The sequence below is a fragment of the Dermacentor andersoni genome, chromosome 5, assembly GCF_023375885.2.
Source record: "Dermacentor andersoni chromosome 5, qqDerAnde1_hic_scaffold, whole genome shotgun sequence".
In the NCBI taxonomy this organism is placed as follows: domain Eukaryota; kingdom Metazoa; phylum Arthropoda; class Arachnida; order Ixodida; family Ixodidae; genus Dermacentor; species Dermacentor andersoni.
This window is the reverse complement of record NC_092818.1, coordinates 85,683,363-85,702,587: the sequence shown is the minus strand read 5'-3', so window position 1 is coordinate 85,702,587 and position 19,225 is coordinate 85,683,363. Positions and strand designations below refer to the sequence as shown.

At 43.0% G+C, this 19,225-nt stretch overlaps 1 protein-coding gene across 2 annotated transcripts in view; it reads left to right on the top strand.

Annotated features, from left to right (window-relative positions):
• LOC126530832 (uncharacterized) overlaps positions 1 to 19,225 on the top strand; it is a 99,543-nt gene that overhangs the window by 50,014 nt on the left and 30,304 nt on the right. For both annotated transcript variants that reach the window (XM_050178125.3, XM_050178123.3), the window contains exons 14-19: positions 33 to 672; positions 2,485 to 2,750; positions 6,020 to 6,109; positions 12,313 to 12,467; positions 15,748 to 16,057; positions 16,339 to 16,652. In XM_050178125.3, the coding sequence (XP_050034082.1) occupies positions 33 to 672; positions 2,485 to 2,750; positions 6,020 to 6,109; positions 12,313 to 12,467; positions 15,748 to 16,057; positions 16,339 to 16,652 (1,775 nt within the window). The remainder of the gene's footprint in view (positions 1 to 32; positions 673 to 2,484; positions 2,751 to 6,019; positions 6,110 to 12,312; positions 12,468 to 15,747; positions 16,058 to 16,338; positions 16,653 to 19,225) is intronic.

Here is a 19,225-nt window from a genome sequence, read left to right as displayed (position 1 = left end):
TCTTTTTCTCTCTCTCCTTTTTTTTTTTACAGGTTAGAGAAGATGAGAATGGTTCTGTGTTCTGCCTGGACACGTCAGATGAGACACAGAGCAACTGGATGCGCTTTGTGCGTCCAGCGCAAACTCCTCTCGAGCAGAACATAATAGTCATCCAGCAGGGCACAAGCCTGTACTTCAACACAACGCGGGCCCTATCATCACGCACAGAGTTGCGCGTGTGGTATTCGACTGCTTACGCACAGCGCTGGGGTCTGCCCCTGCTTCATCAACAGCAGCAGCAGCAGCAGCAAGAGCCACTACAGCTGGAGCACCGTAGCCGTCAGTCTCATTGTAGCCAGCAAGAGGCGTTAGAGCATCAGCAGCGGCAGCAGCAGCACCAGCAGCAACAACAACAACAGGTGGATCAGCTTCAGCAACAACAGCTTCACCAGCCTATCCAGCAACAACTGCAGCAACATCAGCAGCCGTACCAGGAAGTGCACTTGCAACATCCACAGCAGCAACATTCTCAGCCACAGCAGCAACACCCTCAGCCACAGCAGCAACACCCTCAGCCACTGCAGCAACACCCTCAGCCGCTACAGCAGCACCCTCAGCCGCTACAGCAACACCCTCAGCCACTACAGCAACACCAGCAGCAGCATTCACAACAAGAGTCTGCCAGGATCGTTGGTAGGTGACATTTTTGTTGATAAAAGGTGGTACAGTGAAACCCGAGATAATTAGTAAAAAGATGGGATAATTCAGTCTCGTCTTTTGGTCCTGGCAGGCGTATGCACCAGTTGATGCAACGGAACTCTCGTTAATTCGGACATATTTGGCCCCACTTCACTCAATTCGGGCAGCTCTTGGAGCTCAGTGAGCGCCAGAGTGCCGCAAATGTGTGATGCAGAAGAGCAGAACTGGCGTTGGTGTACACAGAAAAGAAACGGCGGAGTCAGCATCACCATAGTCAGCAGTGGAAATCGTACGTCAATGACAGCAACCCCAGAACACTTCATGCCTATTTATGCCTTTAAAGCCTTTATTCTTGTGTTTACCGCCGCGCATAGCACTGTATTGGCCGCATGCCTTATGACTGTGTAGTTGCCATACAAGGGCACGTCGATAGCGGCCATGGTTTTATCAGTGGCAGTTATGGCAAACAGTAGTTTCGTTTTGACTTCGTACGTCCGTCGACCGCGTGGTTTCATAACTGTGTAGTCGCCATCCATGATCTAATCTATAGCGACCGCGGTTTCCTCAGCAGGTGCAGCAAATGGTAGTTTTGTTTGAACTCTGTGTGTGCGTCGGCTGCGCGCCATGGTTGCACTGTAAAGGAAGTCGCGAGGCCTTCGCTGCTGCAAGTGCTAATCCGTCATGAAATACGTAGTTAACTTTAATAATACTTTTTTCTACGAACCAGTTTAAGTTTCAGTATGCAGAAGGTGTATGTGTCCCGATGTCATGATACAACGGCTCTCTCTTTTCCTGAAATTGCTGCGGCTGCCACTTGCAAACGCATCTAAAAGAAACAAGCAAAGCAGTCTTCTTCATTAATGTTATTTTTTTATGAGCAATGTCAACCTATGTATACTGTCTAATTGCTACTCAATGCCAGAAAATTTCACTCTGTGTCATGATTTCACAATAATGTCAGTGACACCATGTATGGCATTTCAACACCAGCTGTGGTGCCAGATTAAAGTATCTTACGCAACTGTTTTTATAACCTTCATACTTGCTGAGTGCCATCCTTTCATGTGCAAGAATCATTCGGTGGAGCCTTCACATTTTCAAAATTATGTGTCAGTACTCTTTAAGTATGCACAGCTGTTTTTCGAAGGCTTTATCCTTTTGCATTGTTCATAATATGCGGCCTCGCTGATCTGCCTCACACAGACCTGTCAACACATCAAAATTTTTCATAATGTTAACAAATTTGGGCTTGGCCTATGATTTTGCAAACATTGTGCAAAGTTTTCTGAAAAATAAACTGTTTCAGAAAAAGGTGTTGGATAGATTGGGCAGCTTAAGATTGTAGAAAAATATGTACAAAAAGTAAATTGGAATGGTAACTGCATGCCCCTCTTGTGGCAGCATGACGCCACATATAGAGAGGGGTACTTGCTTCGAGCAAATTTGTTCAGGCAAGTTCCTCAAGTAGGCCAGATTGGCAATCGCAAGTAACTGAAGAAATCGCTGTGATGTAAGAACAACGTGTTGTCTGTCAGTCCCTGCTGTTCCAAGTTTACAAGTTTACTCCTGCTTGTGTGCCACATGTAAAGATAAATCATTGAGTATGTGTGTGCTCAGAAAAAGGAAATTACTTGCCCTCCTCTCCCCTACATGTCGTGCCTGGAGGAATTTACGAATTTAGCGTTCACAGGTTGGCAGGTAAGACCACCTCAGTGAAGTGTATTTCATGCTTCACTGTGGTTGTATCGGTCTATGAACACAAGGGCTTGCACACTGGTGAGCTCACTGGCTTCTCTCATGCTGCAGGTTCCAAGCACGAGCTTTGCAAGCAGTGGGCGTGCTTTGAGTGCAGTAGTGCGTTCGGCTCGTCAGAGCAGCTGCAGCTGCATCTGAACCAGCACGAAAAGGTCCCTGGCACCAATGGAGACAACGCTTCAGCCACTGCACAGCCGCAGCCATCGCCTGCATCGGTGACACTGGCGGACCCTGTCAACGTGGATGCTGATTCATTAGCATTTAGGGCACGAGGACGGCCTCCTAAGAAGCAACATGCGGCAAGAGCACCTCTAGAAGTGAGTGCCTACTATTATGTATTATGGGAAATCAGTTCTGCAGGGGTTTGCGTTACATAGTATGTATTTCTTAATTATACATGCATGCACCTGCCAACTCCTGTCACAGTACGAGCATCGACATGCCTAATTAGTGTACTCGGAGGCCTTCCAAGCTTTTTCGGATGTGCCTGCGGCGATTTGAGCCCTTAAAGGGCTTCTCACCAAGTCTGGCCATTTTGAGCTGACAAGCACCGTGCGTACTATGCGCGCTAACGATCGTGTCTGCAAAGTATTACATTGCTACACGCCACGGAAAGAGCTGAAATTTCAAACCAAATGCCGTCTGCCCTTCTCCTCGTGGGCGCCATGCTCCCAGTCGGAGAACAAACGTAATCACACAAGTACGCCTATGTACATCGCACTGCTGTTACATCGCTCGTAATGATGCGTGACTTCGAGAATTATTTAAGCCAACATTCGTTATTTATGTAATCTGTTGCCTCAGTTGACGAATTAAAGTTCAGAGAAATAATAAAACCCACAAACCAATTGTCTGTAAGTTCTTGTTTTACTTCGCACCGCTGCAAGAGAGATGTACTTCCGTTTCATCTGCATGTTCCCATATCGTGCATTTGCACGTGCAGACAACTAAAGTATGTTATTTTCTACAATGTTCAAGCGTGCGATCATGCTCTATGATCCACTTGTGTTTTCCTTAGTATTCGTGTAGAACTGGCATATACTGCTAGTCAAGTGTTCTTGCACAGCGTGCAAAATCATGTGCTGCACGAAACGAGACAAACGTAACAGGTTGTGCCCAATGCCGTCAGCAGAAGTGCACCGCACAGCACAAAAGCTAGGAAAAAAAAATGAAGGCGGGCCTGGGACATGTGTGTCAAGCGATCCTCAAGCTCCGGTATGGGAGAGCAGGGAAAGAATTTCACTTGCGGAGGCTAGACGGGGCAAGTGGAAAGAGTGTCTCACTTGGCAGTGGTCCTCGCCTCCTGAAATCATGGGTTCGTGGCACTGAAATATTTCTATCTCGGCTATTAATGAACCAATTTGAAAAATTCTTGCAGCAGAACACTCCCTAGAGGGCACGTAACGACTTCCAGCATGTAACCGAAATTTGTTATGTGGCCTGGTCAGGGGCCCTTTAAGGGCCCCTGATTTCTAATGTCTAATTCCATTCCCACTCATGTGTTAGAGCCCACATTGTGACCATGAATAAAACACATTCATAAGCACTGTGGGATCACAAATGGCTTGACATTGAGCCTTGTGTACCATTGCCATAATGGCCTTTTTGCAAAGACCACAGAAGTGCGAATGTAGTGTGTGGCACTTTTGCTAAATCTGAACCATTCATAAAAAGTTATGCCATAGTGAAAGTGGGGTTTGGTTTGTTTCTGCCGCTCGCAGAATCTTAAAATACCATTCACGAAAACCAGTTTCAGAACACCTGCATTAGACAGTGTCATTATTTCTTTCCTTCAGGGCACTTATTGCAGTAAATAAACAATATATACAACCAACAGCATAAAAAAAGCAGACTAGTGGCAGTCACATTTACAGACACGATGCATAGTAAACTAGATCATGTCACTGAGTTAGCTCTCGCCGCTATCTATATTATGCCGTGTAATTTAACTGACTGCATTGCTTCATTAAATAATCAAGCACTGTCGACTTCTGTTAATTTTATCCTGACAGGACCAATGAAATTGATCAATTTATCTGGCTGCTCAAATTAAACAAGAAGATGCATAAAAATGCCAAAATGCACTGCCAATTCATTTGGCAGTATTTGCCAGAGCCTTACACGCCCCCAAATCAAACGCGCGCCCTCTTTTTATGTGTCCGAAGTAGAAAACTAACGTAGTAGTTGCATTAAATCTACTAAACAAAGAAATCTAACTTGCACCCCGATTTTTAGCAAGAAAAATAGTGTTGCACAATGGCGGCCGGTTTCTTAAAGTCAGCTTCGCTGCCATACATTAGCGTTATGCGGTAAAGCATACGAACCGGCACTGACCCCTTATCGGTATTGAATTAATCGGAGTCAAATTAACGGAAGTCTACTGTACTTATTCGAGACAAAATAAAGAAAATTAGCTCACTATTTTCATCGGGCTATGTGGAAAGATTATTTCTAGGCAACAAAAGACTATTGGAGTGAGGAAAGTCTAAGAAGGACAAAGAGAACAGAGTACTGGCGGGGGGCATCATTTCAACAGTTACCAAAAAAAAAAGAAAGAAAATGGCAAATGGAGGTTTTTTGGAGTTGCATTATGCGTCGCTGTCAGTGCTCTACACTTTGGGTGGAACCACTCGCTCCTTCATTTTTGCAGCAAAAGTTGCTATGGCTGCTTGCCTGGCTCAGCATTGTATGGGCGTGTCGCAATGGTCGCAATTGAAATCATCCACATGGGTTTGTGCATGCAGGCTCAATAATGACATAGTGTATGTCTAATGTAACTGAACTAAGCCTGCTTCTGGTGCACAAGTGCATTGTGCACACCTTTGGACAACAAAGCTTTAACAATGTCGTTATAATGTCATCGCAAGCTTGCTACAAAAATTTGGAGGACACATAAGCTTCGCCCTTAAGGGTGGAATGCAATAGCATTAAAAGATCCGTGCTGCAGTTGCTTCCCGGCAACTGCAGCTTATGTAACTGTAACGTTTACCCGGAAATGCTGGTAGCGAACACTATGCACGAAGGCAAGCTTTTCGGTAAAAATGAGGCCGCTTGCATAGGCTGATCTTCTGTTATTGTTTTGCACATTTAATATTTCAGTCTGAGAAGATTTAACATAAAAGGCATGCGCTGTCGGCCTTTTGTTTGATGACATTTGTTCGTAGTCTGTCATTCTCAAAATTCCGAGGAATAACTTTGTAAAGAACATAAAACAAGGTATGACCAAGTTTACTGGTCGAAGAACTCTTGTGCCGTATAGAATATATAGGGAAATTTTTGCTTATGGGACACCAGTGCTGATGCCAGATGCCGACACCGGATTTTCTGCGACACAGGGCCCTTGACGCTATCACGTTAATACCTATCAGGGTACACAAGAGTCTGATAAGGTGCAGCCGCTACTGCTATGACTGCACTGTACTGTACTTACTCATGGGACTTAGGTTAGGGTTTCTTCTTTCTTCATTCTAAAAAACATTGCAAGATTGTATTTCAGAAGTGCTCAGTCTAGTGTACGCAACCAAAGATAGTATATATTCCATGCTTTTCTAAACTGATTGATCTTTCTTTCTTTTTTATTTTTTAGGAAATGCACAGTTTAGGCAATGAAAGTGTCCACACTAATCAGAGCTGTGGAACTACAGACACCGCAAATCCTGTGGAGGAAGTTGCCAAGGTGAGTTGGTTCATTGCACTTCAGCTGTAGGTTTTCACTAAAACCTTTTGTTTCTAGCTTTTTTTTTCCTTCACTAAACAATCCTTAAACATGTTTTGAGCATCTCAGTAAATGCACTCAGTGGGGAGGTGTGCATATTACAGGGCTTTTGACAAAGCATCAGCATACCTGCCAACTCCTGAAAATTTCTTAAAGCTTTACGCATTCAGGCTCATTATCTGGTTTTGCTAATGTTTCATCAATTGTTCTTAAAAATAAGTTTTCTTCACAAGAAAAGCTTGGTTGTTGGTCTCAGAACATACCATTGAAAAGTTCTTTTTTATTGGGAAAGGACATGAAAGGTGCCAATGCTTTGAGCAAACAGTTCCTGAAGCAGGGAAAATCGGTGACAGCAGAGTCACTGAAAAAGTTACTGTGATCTAAAAGCAGTGTGTTGCTTGTCAGTTTGTGCACTTCCAAGTTTGTTGCTGTTTGTGTGCTGCATCTAAAGGTTAATCATCCTTAAGGAACAATGCTCAGGGCAAACCTGTTAAAAATGCATGCTGTGCCCCCTTTCCTACCCACTTCCACCCACACCCCACTTGCCTTGCATTGTATCAGCTTGATTTTTAAAATTTTAGATCTCGCAAGTTGGCAGGTATGCACCAGCATGCTGTGCAGCCAAAAGAGCGCACAAATTTATTAAGGCATTGTTACGATGGTTGACGGGCAAAGGCAATGCCCCCCCCCCCCCGTAGTAGCCGATGAGCGCCGGGTTTATTCACGCTCGGAAATATAAAGAAAAGGCAGGGAAGAGGGAAGGTGTGATAGAAAGACTGCGCACGTATGCACTAGAGGAAGTAGCTTGCTCGTGAAGTTCATGGGTTACCGCAGGCATGAGTTATTGTTTTACCGCTGTAGTCAATACATGCTTTCTGCCTTTCTTTATGTGATGATGTCTGTCTGACATTGTGTACGCTCCCTTCCTGTGCGAAAGGCGAAAGGTAAACCAAGAGAGAGACAGTTGTTGGCGCTTCCCTTCTTCGTGTATTCAAACCCTGCTACAACAAAATCTGCTTCAGTGAAATTTCTGCTACAACAAAGTATCTTCAGTTCACCATGAGAGGTCTGTAGGAGCTAATGCATAAAAGTTCTCACGACAACAAACATTTTTCTGTGCGCTGTTTCACTTCAACAAGATATTTATGTACAGTCGTGCTTTAGAAATCTTACCATGCTGGAAACACGAAGTCGAGAACCCTATACATTTTTTAACGTAGACATCTATAAAGTTGAAACCTTGGGTTAGCCCTACTATAAACTGCTGCCAACGATTAGATCTTGTCACACTGCCTGTCTGAAATGAGTGGCCGCTATTTCTTCCGAGCCGCAGTCATGTTCATCTATGTGGGTTCACAGAATAGTGCTTTCTCCCGCTTTGTTGATTTTTTGCTGCTGCCATTGAATGCATTCTTGTTCGTTTGCATTGTGCTGGCACACTCCCATAAATGGCTCAGTGCCCATGGCCTGCTGGCTCCCATGGCAGCCACCATCATTGAGAGACAGCAGGCCTTACTTCCTGGTTGTTGGAGCAGCGTTCGACAGCACTAGCGATAAAAATGCTTCTGGTCATAAAGTGGTTATTTTCATCAGCGTTTTGATATCCGGACAGCTATGTCTCGTTTAAGGGGGGATGCTAGGCTGAAGGGTCAACTTTTGAAGCACTCAACCAATTTTTATGAAATTTTCAGGGGTAGTTGACCTTGTTTTCATTAGAATATCTGCCAAATATCAGCACCTTAGCGCAACAAGAAAAAAAAGTTATAACTGTGAAATTTAGCAATCTTGTGTGTCAACTTAGGAAAACTATCGTTTACAAAATAATGAAAATATACAAATTATTTGTGATTAGACACCTTCTAGATGGTTTATAGTGCAGGATAAGATCAGTTGCACATATTTAAAGTTATTTTTGTAAAAATGCCATCACTCTGAAAATGAAGTTTATTTTTTTCACTGTCATTACATGTCAAAGATCTGCTAAATATTATATGTTAGAAAAAATTTAGGCATCTGAAAAGTACTTTATCTTGTTCCTCACAAAACTTCAGTCTAGAAAAAACGTTGGAAGCAGCATTCGGTGTAGCAGTTTGGAAATGATACATTTACTAAAGCTCTTTTTTTGCAAAGAAGTGCAAACTGAGAAAAATCAGTTCAACGATTTCAGAATATGGCATTTATTCTCATGATCAGAAAAAATTAATCAAAGTGCCCTGCTGTATATGTCAGGCTCTCCTCTTCAACATGACGCTGCTCTGCGGCGATCCCTTCAAGGCGTCGTCTCTTTTTTTTTAGCTTTAGAGCTATCCGTCGCTCTTGCCTGTGTTCATGAAATGGCTTGCTTCGTTGCTTCCTGAACATGCTTATTCGTCTGTACTCCATGTTCAAGTTCCAGCTTGTCGAGAATTCTCTTGATGCCACGTGCTCCTTCATTGAATTATAGCACAGCCAGAGCTGCTGCAGTCTCCACTGTTCTCATTGATGCAAATTCTGTCTTTGGGCATCTTTTCCATACAAGAGCATTGAAGGACTTGTTTGCATTCTGTGTCTGCATCCTTGAACATCGCGCAAGAAGCTATGGCTTACTAAGCCTGTTGTAGAGATGCACCAGCTCTTTGGCAACGTCTCTGCTGAAAGCTGGACGATGGGATCTTGGCACTGATGGCTTTTCCGCTGCAACTAGGGCTCTGTGGCGATTGTAGTGACACCAAGAGTCTTCACCAACTGGGCAAGCGTCATTTTGTGGGACTTCAACTGTTGAGTAGGAGTGAAAAGCGTCGCAAATACTCCTCATTGCAGTCTTTTTTTACATCTGGAGCATTGTCTTTCAGGGCAGATGCATAGTAAGCAGTGAGTTTTTTTACAACACTTTGTGTCAGCTTCCCCTTGCCTCCTAGACCTTTCTTCGTTTTCTTTAGTTTCTCAATTTTTCTAAAAAGTGCGAAAAACAAACTCCTAACGTGGGCATTCATTTTGTGTTTCGTTTCTTGCCCACTATGCGGCTGCATTTGGAAAAACAGCGTTCAGAGTTGCGTTCGACGGGAAATGCGCGCCACCAACTTGTGAAAAAAATTCATTTTCTTCCTTTCTACTGCTCAGGTAACTACCAAACTTTGTGAGAAGATTCTTTATTAAACAAGCAATCCAGAACAACTCAGAATAAAAAACAAGTTTTTTCTGCGAAACCAAATTCTTTCATATTGCATCGTTAAATTTTGGGACAACAAAATTCAGTGGCAATGAAATTTTTTGCACATACCGTCAATGTTATTTTGGCGAGATTAGACTGTAGGTCCTCACACATTTTACATCTCTCCACAACCAACTGTTCGCCTCCGGTTCCCATCTGATGGAGTGCACTGTCGCCATAGAGAAGTCAAGCAAATGCACTTGACTGCAAAGGTTTAAGTACTATCAAGTTTGTCGAAACACTAGTACACAGCTTAAACTATAAAATTCATTAATGAAATGCACAAGCATTTATTTACTGCTTCTTTATACTATCATGGTGAAACATTTCAGTAATGCTGACAAGAATGAAAATGAACTGGGATCACTAGGGTAAAACATGGTTAATTTGACTATCATTCATTTGCAAACTTTCCAAACAAAGGGTCTCCCACCAAGTTTTGGCAATGTAAACTTACAACCGCAGTACATAGTTCATGCTGTAACAGTTATGTCTGCTATGTATTAACCGATGTACTATTGTGCTAAAATGGCTGAAAATCGTGCAAAAACCCATGTGCCCTTATTATCGGAAGCAGCCAGTCTTCTCGGCAGCAGAGACAATGTTACAGCTCTTATTCGCAATTCCATAGCTCCTGTGCAGAGTGCACAAATAGCCAGCAGCATTGTAAACAGCATGGGAAGTTTCACAACATGCAGAAGTGTGCAAGACTGCTTACCAGAAAGTCACAACATAGCAAAAAAAGTGATGATGGTACCAGAGGGGGAGGGGGGGTAAGTTAGAGTACACATGGCAATGTTACAGCAACCATGGAACATTTGAGAAAGGACTTGTGGAAAGAAAACGTTTAAGTAGTTTTTCTCTTCTGAGCGAGAGTTCTTTCAGCGCGGAATAAATGGCTGAAAGACTGTAATGTGTCATTCTAGCTAAACTTCATCTTTGTGTAAGTATTATAGGGTTTTCGAATATTGTTTGCAACCAAATATAAACTCATTACAAACGTAAGGAAACAGCATCCTTACTGTGCATGCTTTGCACATTATTGGTTTCCTACGGTTTACATGCGACCATTGTAACATAGTACATTATTTGGCAAGTTAAACATGTGTAATGTTTACTTATGCTAAGAAATAGCATTGCCAAACATAGCAGCACCCATGGCTTCTGCTTCAGTGTTATTTCTCGTGATGGCTATACTCTCGCTATCATTAATTGCCAGTAACTGTTGAAATGAGCTTCACTTCCTCTAAACTCCCCTCAAATGTTATTTATGAGTGCATAGCGTGTCCAATTTCTGAGATTGTCCGGCGCCTTCGGTGTCTGTAGGCCTAATGGACGTGCTGGCATAGAAATGACAGGATGGCTACTGATGGATTGTCTTGGTTTGGGTATGCTTGATATGATGCACCAGGCAGTGCCCTGTCTTCTGACATCTTCGATGCGTTTGTGCTCCCGTATGTTAAACTAAAAGTATTGAGCGGACATGCTCCCTGACGTCCCTCAAAGATATTTGCTTTTAACTTACGTAAGATGACAAATGCTATTCTAGAACTGTCTATTATGGCACAATAAATTGAGAACAAAGGAACACACATTGACAGGATGCTAAAGACCATATTTACTTGCACAATGATCGCACTCTCGTAATGATCTCACCCCTGAATTTTGTCATCAAAATTCGATTTTTTTCTTCTTTCCCATCTGATGATCGCACCCCGAACTTGCCACAGCAATATGTCATGTGCCAAGTCTAGGTAATGGTGGTCACGCTCACCATCTGTCGAATGCTGTCAAATGCTATGCGAACGATTCTTCAAGACATATTAAGGGGTCTGCACGCACCAAACATTCTTAAGCAGATGCTCCGTTTCATTCCTTTCATCGCTTTCTGCACTTCCATGAAAAAAAAAAATAAAAAGCTACCACTAAACTTGTGTTAGCTTTATTATTTGTATGTTTTGTAATGGCTGTGTTCAACAACAACAACAAAAAAGGAGCCTTTCGATTCCTCTCGTCTGCACTCGTGGGCACGCAACAAATCGCGAGCGGCAACGATAGTAGCCACGTTTACACTGATACGTTAGAACTGTACCCTATTCGTATGGCGATGCTTGTAACACAGCTAAGATATTCGACCACCCATAGCGGAAACACGCCGTATTAGGATAGTAGTGAAGACAAATGGTGCAGTTTTCGCAGCATGCCTGCCATGTGTTTCTATGTCACTGGCAGCTAAGCGCGCCCATCTCTGTTTCTGTCCCCTCAAAGTGAACATGGCTACGTTATAGCCACAAACTTGCCGATATCAACAATATTAATAATTACTGATACGGAAGAAACTGTTTCAATGCACGTAATGTACTCACGAGAAGAAAAATAAAAATCGTGTTCGGCTTGCTCTACTGGCCGCCATTTTCGTTTTGGTGTCCCGCACTGTTATAGTGGCAGCCGCCTATTTGCTGACCTGTTGTCATCCCGCAGCAAATGCGGGATGAAAAAAAAAATTGTTTTCTTTTCGCAGAAAATGTCCTCCACGTAATGATCGCAACCCTGAATTTGCGTCAGTTCTTTTGGCAGAAAAGTGCAGTCATTATGTGAGTAAATACATGGTACCAACTGAATTTATTCTTGGAGGGAGACAAGCATTTATAACCGCAATGACCTACTTATACCAGTATGCCTGACCAAAAGACAAAAATATGGGCAGGGACGAAGTGCACTGTGCATGCACAGGGTGTACATATTCGCATATGTTATCTGTGTCATGTTGAAGTAGAACCTTTGTTGTGTTTCATGCAATTAAACACTTTATCTCTCTCTATACTCTTCTATACTTGTTCATTTTGAATGTACGCCGGTCTTCTGAAAGAACTGTAATCGTCAAATGGCTAGTTCATCTTGGGGGAGAGAAAAACGTTGATGGAGACGGGCCGTCTCTGGCAACATTCCAAAACAACTGTTCACTTTATTCCAGCCCACATCAGGAGACGAAAACCAGTGCAATGTATGCCACAAGGTTTTCCAAAGGAAGTATGGCCTCAAGCGTCACCTCATGATGCACTCGTCAGAGAAGAAGTATAAGTGTTCGTTGTGTGACCTTCGTTTCTCTCATCCCTACAACAGAAAAAGGTCAGTTGCAAGTGATGTTTGACGTAACTTAACCTCTTTGAAAGTTTGCTCATTCGTTTGCGTTTTTACTTCGGGACCCCCTGGAAGGTGTGGATCATTCCGAAACGATGTGCTGAATTTAGACGCTTCGTGCCACATTAAGATTAAATAGCAAACATCTGACAGTCTGTGTGCTGTCTTTTGGAAAGCCAGAGGACTTAGCAAGTCGGCTGAAGAACATTCACAACACACCTGCCAGTGCTGCTCAGGTACTTTAAAGCATGAAATGCATCCTCATCTTATTGCGAGTGGTTTCAGCCGGCAAACTAATAAAAAGTCAAACAAAAACTGTCTGGAATTCAATGACGCCTATGCAATATCCAGCAACGTCATTGAACCCCAATCACAATTTCTTCGCTAGCAATCAGCATGGTTTCCTTCGTGGTCGTTCCTGTGAAACCCAACTGTTCGAATTGATGACTGACCTCCACGAAGCCGTTCATGGTGGATTAAAAATAGATGCTATATTTATTGATATTGCAAAAGCATTTGACAAAGTTCCACACATCCGCTTATTAATGAAGCTAAGGAATCTTAACATAAACAGTACGATTACAAATTGGATAGCTAATTTTTTAACCAACCAAAGTCAATCAGTCCACGTGAATGGGTACTCATCTTCACTTTCGCATGTAAAATCCGGTGTACCACAGGGTTTGGTTCTGGGTCCAATATTATTTCTGATCTATATTAACGACATAGGAAACACTTTATCTTCTACTATAAGGTTATTTGCAGACGATTGTATCATCTACAGACAAATTAGTAACGCAGAAGACAAGAATTCATTACAGGTAGACCTCGACAAACTCGCATTTTGGTGTTGCCAGTGGCAAATGGAAATTAACGTTTCTAAAACTAAGGCCATGACGTTCACGAGAACACATAATCCAGAATTGAGCTACTACACGATTCAGGCAATCCCTGTTGAGAAAGTATCCACATTTAAATATCTTGGAGTTCATTTATTCTCTGATTTATCTTGGAACGAGCACATTAATACCATAACCAGTAAGGCATCCAAAACACTCGGCTTCATTAAACGCAACTTATACTTAGTGAACTCTGCTACTAAGTTATTAGCATACACTACGCTTGTTTGTTCAAAGGTAGAGTACGCATCCATTATTTGGAATTCGCATCAAACCTATCTGATCGAACAGCTCGAAGCAATACAAAATAAAGCAGCAAGATATATCACAAAAATATACTCACGAAACTACAGTGTTAGGGACATCAAGGAATCACTTTCGTTGCCCTCTCTTCAAAACCGCCGACTAATAACATTGTTTTCACATTTTCACGCGCTTTATCATAGTAGATCCCCATTCCGCGAATCTTACATCAATGCAGCTCATAGTATTTTTCAACGTTTTGATCACCCATTTAAAGTGCAACCCCTTTTTGCTCGCACTAATCTGTACCGTCATTCACCATTACTTTTGGCAATATATCATTGGAATAAACTACCGAGGGACATTGTATCTGTCATTAACCATGATGTTTTTGTTAACAAGTTGAACGTTTTTCTGAATGTGTGATTATTTCTGTGTTGAGTGCTTACTTGCGTATGTTATTCTTTCTGTATATAATTATGTCACTGTATATTACCAATGTTCTTTTTTTTTACACGTTTGTAAATGTAACTGGCTCCCCCCCCTCCCCCTATGTAATGCCCGAATGGGCCTTTAGGGCATATGAATATGAATATGGAAGTTGATAGCAACCCAGTGGGATTATTTGAAGCCAACTCAAGTCATATATTCACCAAGCAACAAAAGGATAGTTTGCCAGTGACAGTGTGGTCAAGACCAAGGCCACAGCGCCCAGATATAGCTGAATGCCCAGTGCACGTGACACTAAGGTATTGCTGATGTCCATATAGCGATGCCTAATGCATTGTATGAGCGTTAACAATGCAGTCTCGAGGGGTTACGTCATGCACACACGTGTCCCAACAGGGACAGCTGATAGTTTCGTGTTGACGTAGGAAGCATTATAAGCATTCCATGTGAATAAGTCGCATCAACGCAAGAGAGGGTAAGTGATGACCAAAGATATGAGCTGGGCTGGGGAGGTTCCTGCGAATGTGCGGTGCCGTACTGTCTCCATCAGAGATTGTGCTGTATGATGGAACTTGCCGAGCCCTGTGCAAGGGAGGTAAATGTTATGGGATGTGTCCATCTGCATTTCTGGCTGTATTTTTCTTGCATCATGCGCCACCCTCTTGACAGTCATTGGCTGGAACATGGCTTGCCGGCCGCTGCGCCACCATCTTTGCTGGGATTGCTCCTTCAGCGCGACACATGATAAAAATGCACAATGAAATGGAATGGTTCATAATGCAGGCCCTAGTTATACGCCGCACCAGGGACTATGCCTGCCATTTACGCATGTTCGTTACGTCACGAGCTCGCTACATAGGTGATGACAATTTCCTGTCTAACTCAGTGAACAAGGAACCCCATACGCGGTTCCGAAACGTGGGATTATACATCAGACTTGGTCAGTGACCGTGATCCCCTTCAGGCCCTAGTTGTGTGGAACCCATTTAAAGCATAAAAATAAGCTTTATAAATTTCATTACATTTATAAAATATTAATTACCCTACTATACACTACTATATATGTTATTCAACGATAAACCATGTATAAAGCTGCACACATTAAAAAATGTGTGTCTTTATTGTCACATAAAAAATATTTGCTTGCTTTTTCTTAAAATAAGTCACTCTAAAGAATTTAAACATGCAATAAAAATATGTGACCCTGGCAGGATGCATTTCCCTAAAATGATGTGACCCTCAAAGGGTTAAAGCCTGCAATAAGCTGCAGTTGATGCCCTGTTCTGCTGTTGATCTTTTTCTTTCTCTGATGCCGTACATCTACTTCACTTTAAAGTTAAAATAACTGCTGTTTATTAAGTTTTGTCTGTAGTACTACCTCAACTGTGAAAGTTGTATTTTGATTTGTGTAAAATGTAAAAATATGTACCAGTCTTCTCGTGAGTCATGATTAATCTAGAGCTTTTCACTATAGAATACCCTTCTTTGTCCAGTTGTGCCTGCAGGACACAAATGTCTGTCACTTCACTGCTGTGGCAGCCCAACACTCTTGCACGTTAATTCATTCATTCATTCATTGGCTCATTCATTAATTCATTCAGTCATTTGTTCTTTCATTTGATAATTAATTCAGTCTTCCATTTACTCACCAATTCAGTTTTGCTTTTCACAAACAGGCACGTGATTCGACACCAACAGAAGGATGAGCGCCTTAAGCAGCGGCGGCAGCAGCAGGCGCAGCAGACTCAGCAGGCTCAGCAACAGCAGCAGCAGCAACCCCTGGGGTCCCTGCTTAGTGAGGGCGTTCGCAAGTCAGCCCGACGCAGCGCATCCCAAGCAGAAACCTTCTCGTGGGGCTGTCCACACTGCCGTTATGTGTTTCCCAGCTCTGACCTGTTAAACCTGCATTTGCCTCTGCATGCTGTCGTGACGCCAACAGAGCCGACGCCTGAATCTCAGCTCGAACAGTGCCCAGAGTGTGGTTCAGTAAGTGGCACAGTTTGTGTTCTACTTGGAAGCATGAACACTGCAAGGCGAATGGACTGAGCTTAGCAGTGTAGCCAGGACTTGGTTTCCTAGTGTTTTCTTTTTTTTTTCTCTCTCTCTTTTATTCTGGAGCATTTTGTTGAGAAATTTTCAGGCAGTGATGTGAGGGAGTTTTTCGTACACTCCTGGTTTTTCATGCATGGTAGTTTGATCTCGTTACTCTAGACTGTTGTTGTTATGCTCATCACTTCACAGTCCCTACAGCAAGACAACGTTTGCAGGAGTTTTCAACGCAAGCAGAGCTGATGAAGCACGTGGGAGTGCATGGTAAACGAGGGCCCCCAAAACGTGTCAAGCAGCCATCGGAGGCAGCTTCTGCGGGTGAAGCAGAAAATGAGACGGCCTCTGCGGGGGCTCCGGTGCCACAGCGAGTCCATAAGTGCAGCCTCTGCTACAAGGGCTTTGCCACGGAAGACCGCCTGTCCAAGCATTACCAGGTACACGGAAACGACGAGACAAAGCCACTGAAGTGTGACACGTGCGACAAGCGCTTCCTGAACACCTCGGCTCTGACTGAACACCTCAAAACGCACAAGTGAGTTTCCGCCAACTTCTGCTTCGAGTACACTACAGTGCACCGCTAAAAGGAATGGCATTACGTTTTCGACTTGTCATTTTTGTTTGTTAAATGTAGGCTGTAACTCTCTAAACCCTGGGAAAACATACTAACAGGCATCAGAATGTGCTAAATAGTTTATTATAATACAGCTCAGACCACTTATAGTGCAACTGCTTATATTGTAGAACCGGATATAATGCGGTCTTCTGTGGCTTCCATTTATCTTCCCGTAGTACTCGATGTGTATGCATACCTCTTATAGTGGAACCGTGCGAGATGAAATGCCGACTATAATGCAGTTGCTGGAAAAATCCCACAGACAAGCTAGGCAGCAAGCGTGCATCTCAACAATGTGCGCCGGCCAATGAAAGAGCGACAAGGGTGATGCAAAGCATCGCCCTTGTTGGCAGTGGCGGTTTTGTTGAAACCTAAACTGCCTTTGCGGTGCAAGTATGCTTTACCACTTAACGCGGCTGTACTGCAGCAAAGTTGACTTTTAAAAAATTTTAAAAATATGTTTACCATTGTGCAACATTCTTGCCCTTTTTTCCCCCTAAAGACTTGTGTGCACGTGACGTTTCTACTTTGTTTAGGAGCTTTAGTTTTTTACTTTGGACACGTATAAAGTGGGTGCACTTTTGATTTGGGGGAATGTTATAATCCGTACACATACAGCCAAATGAATCAGCAGTGTGCTTTGGCGTTCTTTCTGCATCTTGTTTACCTTGTCCAGCCAGATAGTTTGACCAATTTTGTTTGTCTTGTCAGGGTCAAATTAACGGAAGTCAACTGTATTCTACAAACCAGTTTAAGTCTTGATACCCAGGAGGCTGATGCGTCATGTGATGGGATGCATCTTGTGTGTTGTTAAAGACTGGGTTGCTTCATCCCATGCAATTGCCACTGCTGTAACATGTGAGAAAAGTCTGAAGAAACGTGTGCGGCACTCTTGTTAATTTCTTTATGAGCAACATCATCACACCTAGCCTTACTGCAGCACAATGTCACCATATTTTGCTCTCTACGTCAAGATTTCACACTGATACCAATCACGCAAGGTCCAGCATTTCGAGCTCCAAATTAAGTATCAAATCAAGATATCTTACGAGTGTTCTTTTTTTAAACTTCTTACTCACCGTCATACTCTTGTGTGCAAGAAAAATGTAGTAGACTTTCTACAAGTTATAAAATATGTGCCGCTACTCCTCTAGAGACACTGATGAGTATTTGAACAAGGAATGTCGCTTTAAGCCAGTGTTTTCACAAGTCCCCTTGTCGAAGCAAACGTTGGCTTGAAGTGACATTCTTTGTTCCACGACTTCTCATCACTTCAAGTTTCCATCTTGCTTTGAACTTCTATCTTGTTTAGATTACTCCTTTAGAGGCAACACTCGTTTATTACAGTGGAAACTCGCACTGCAAAGTGTGCAGAGTGAGGGTTCTATGACAGCACTACTTGCTTAGTTTCCACAACATTGCCTGCTATATAGGAAACAGTGTATAGATACAAAATACAGCCCTGGGGATTTTATGTTCATGTTATGATAACCATGTCATTTCATTACAGTGGAACCTCGTTAATATATACGTGGTGGGAACATGTCATAACTACGCACTAAACAGTATAGTATGCAGTAACAGTCAACTATAAATTTGCATCCTCTTACGTTCACTCCTGCTTACACAGAAAGAAATGCGATGCCATGGTCTTCACCTAATATATGCATTGAGAGGCTATCCTTATTTTTTTTATTATTATTTTCCCCGAAAGCACTGTTATATAAGGACAGGCTATATCAAGCAGCATTTCAAAACTTTATTAGAGGAGCACACCGGCAGAGTGGGCAACGTATTGACTTGTCAAGCTTTCCCTGATGTATATGTGTACGTGTTCATACAGCAATTTGCTGAATGAGAACCTGCTGCGTTTCTTTGAAACACAATACATGCTGCTATGTGATGCCGATCATCCCGTATTAACGCGATGGCGTTAAGGGCTCCATGTTGCAGAAAATTTGGCATCGGTGCCCGGTGGCGAATGTCGTTTCGGCAAAAAGATTTTCGAACCACCCATACCCGGGCCTTCCATGTGGGGCAAGGAAGTTACTGAACTAATTGAATTTCTCAAGCTAAAATACGTAGAAAAATCGTAAAGTATGCCTTACACACAACCAACAGACATGATAGCGTCGGATTGTAATTTGACTATACGAGAAAACATAATTCTGTTATGCAAGAGCTCAAAACAAACCCCTTTTCCAGCATTTCTACCATTCATAGACCGGCCATGGCATCCACCATTTATGCGTGCCGGCGCTCCAGTATCTCGTGGGGGGGTGAGGGAGCGAGGGGGGAGAGGGCGTCACGGAGCGGCGCGCCTGATTCGTTGCAATACCTCCAGATGGCGCTCGCCTATGCCACATCGGGGCCCACGCAAGAGGCCGCATTTCTACCTGAAAGCCCACCTTTGTGTATATTCATTCGCGGCCAGCATTTCCTAGTAAACATTACGGCTACATATGCTGCAGTTGCTGGGAAGTGTAAGAAGC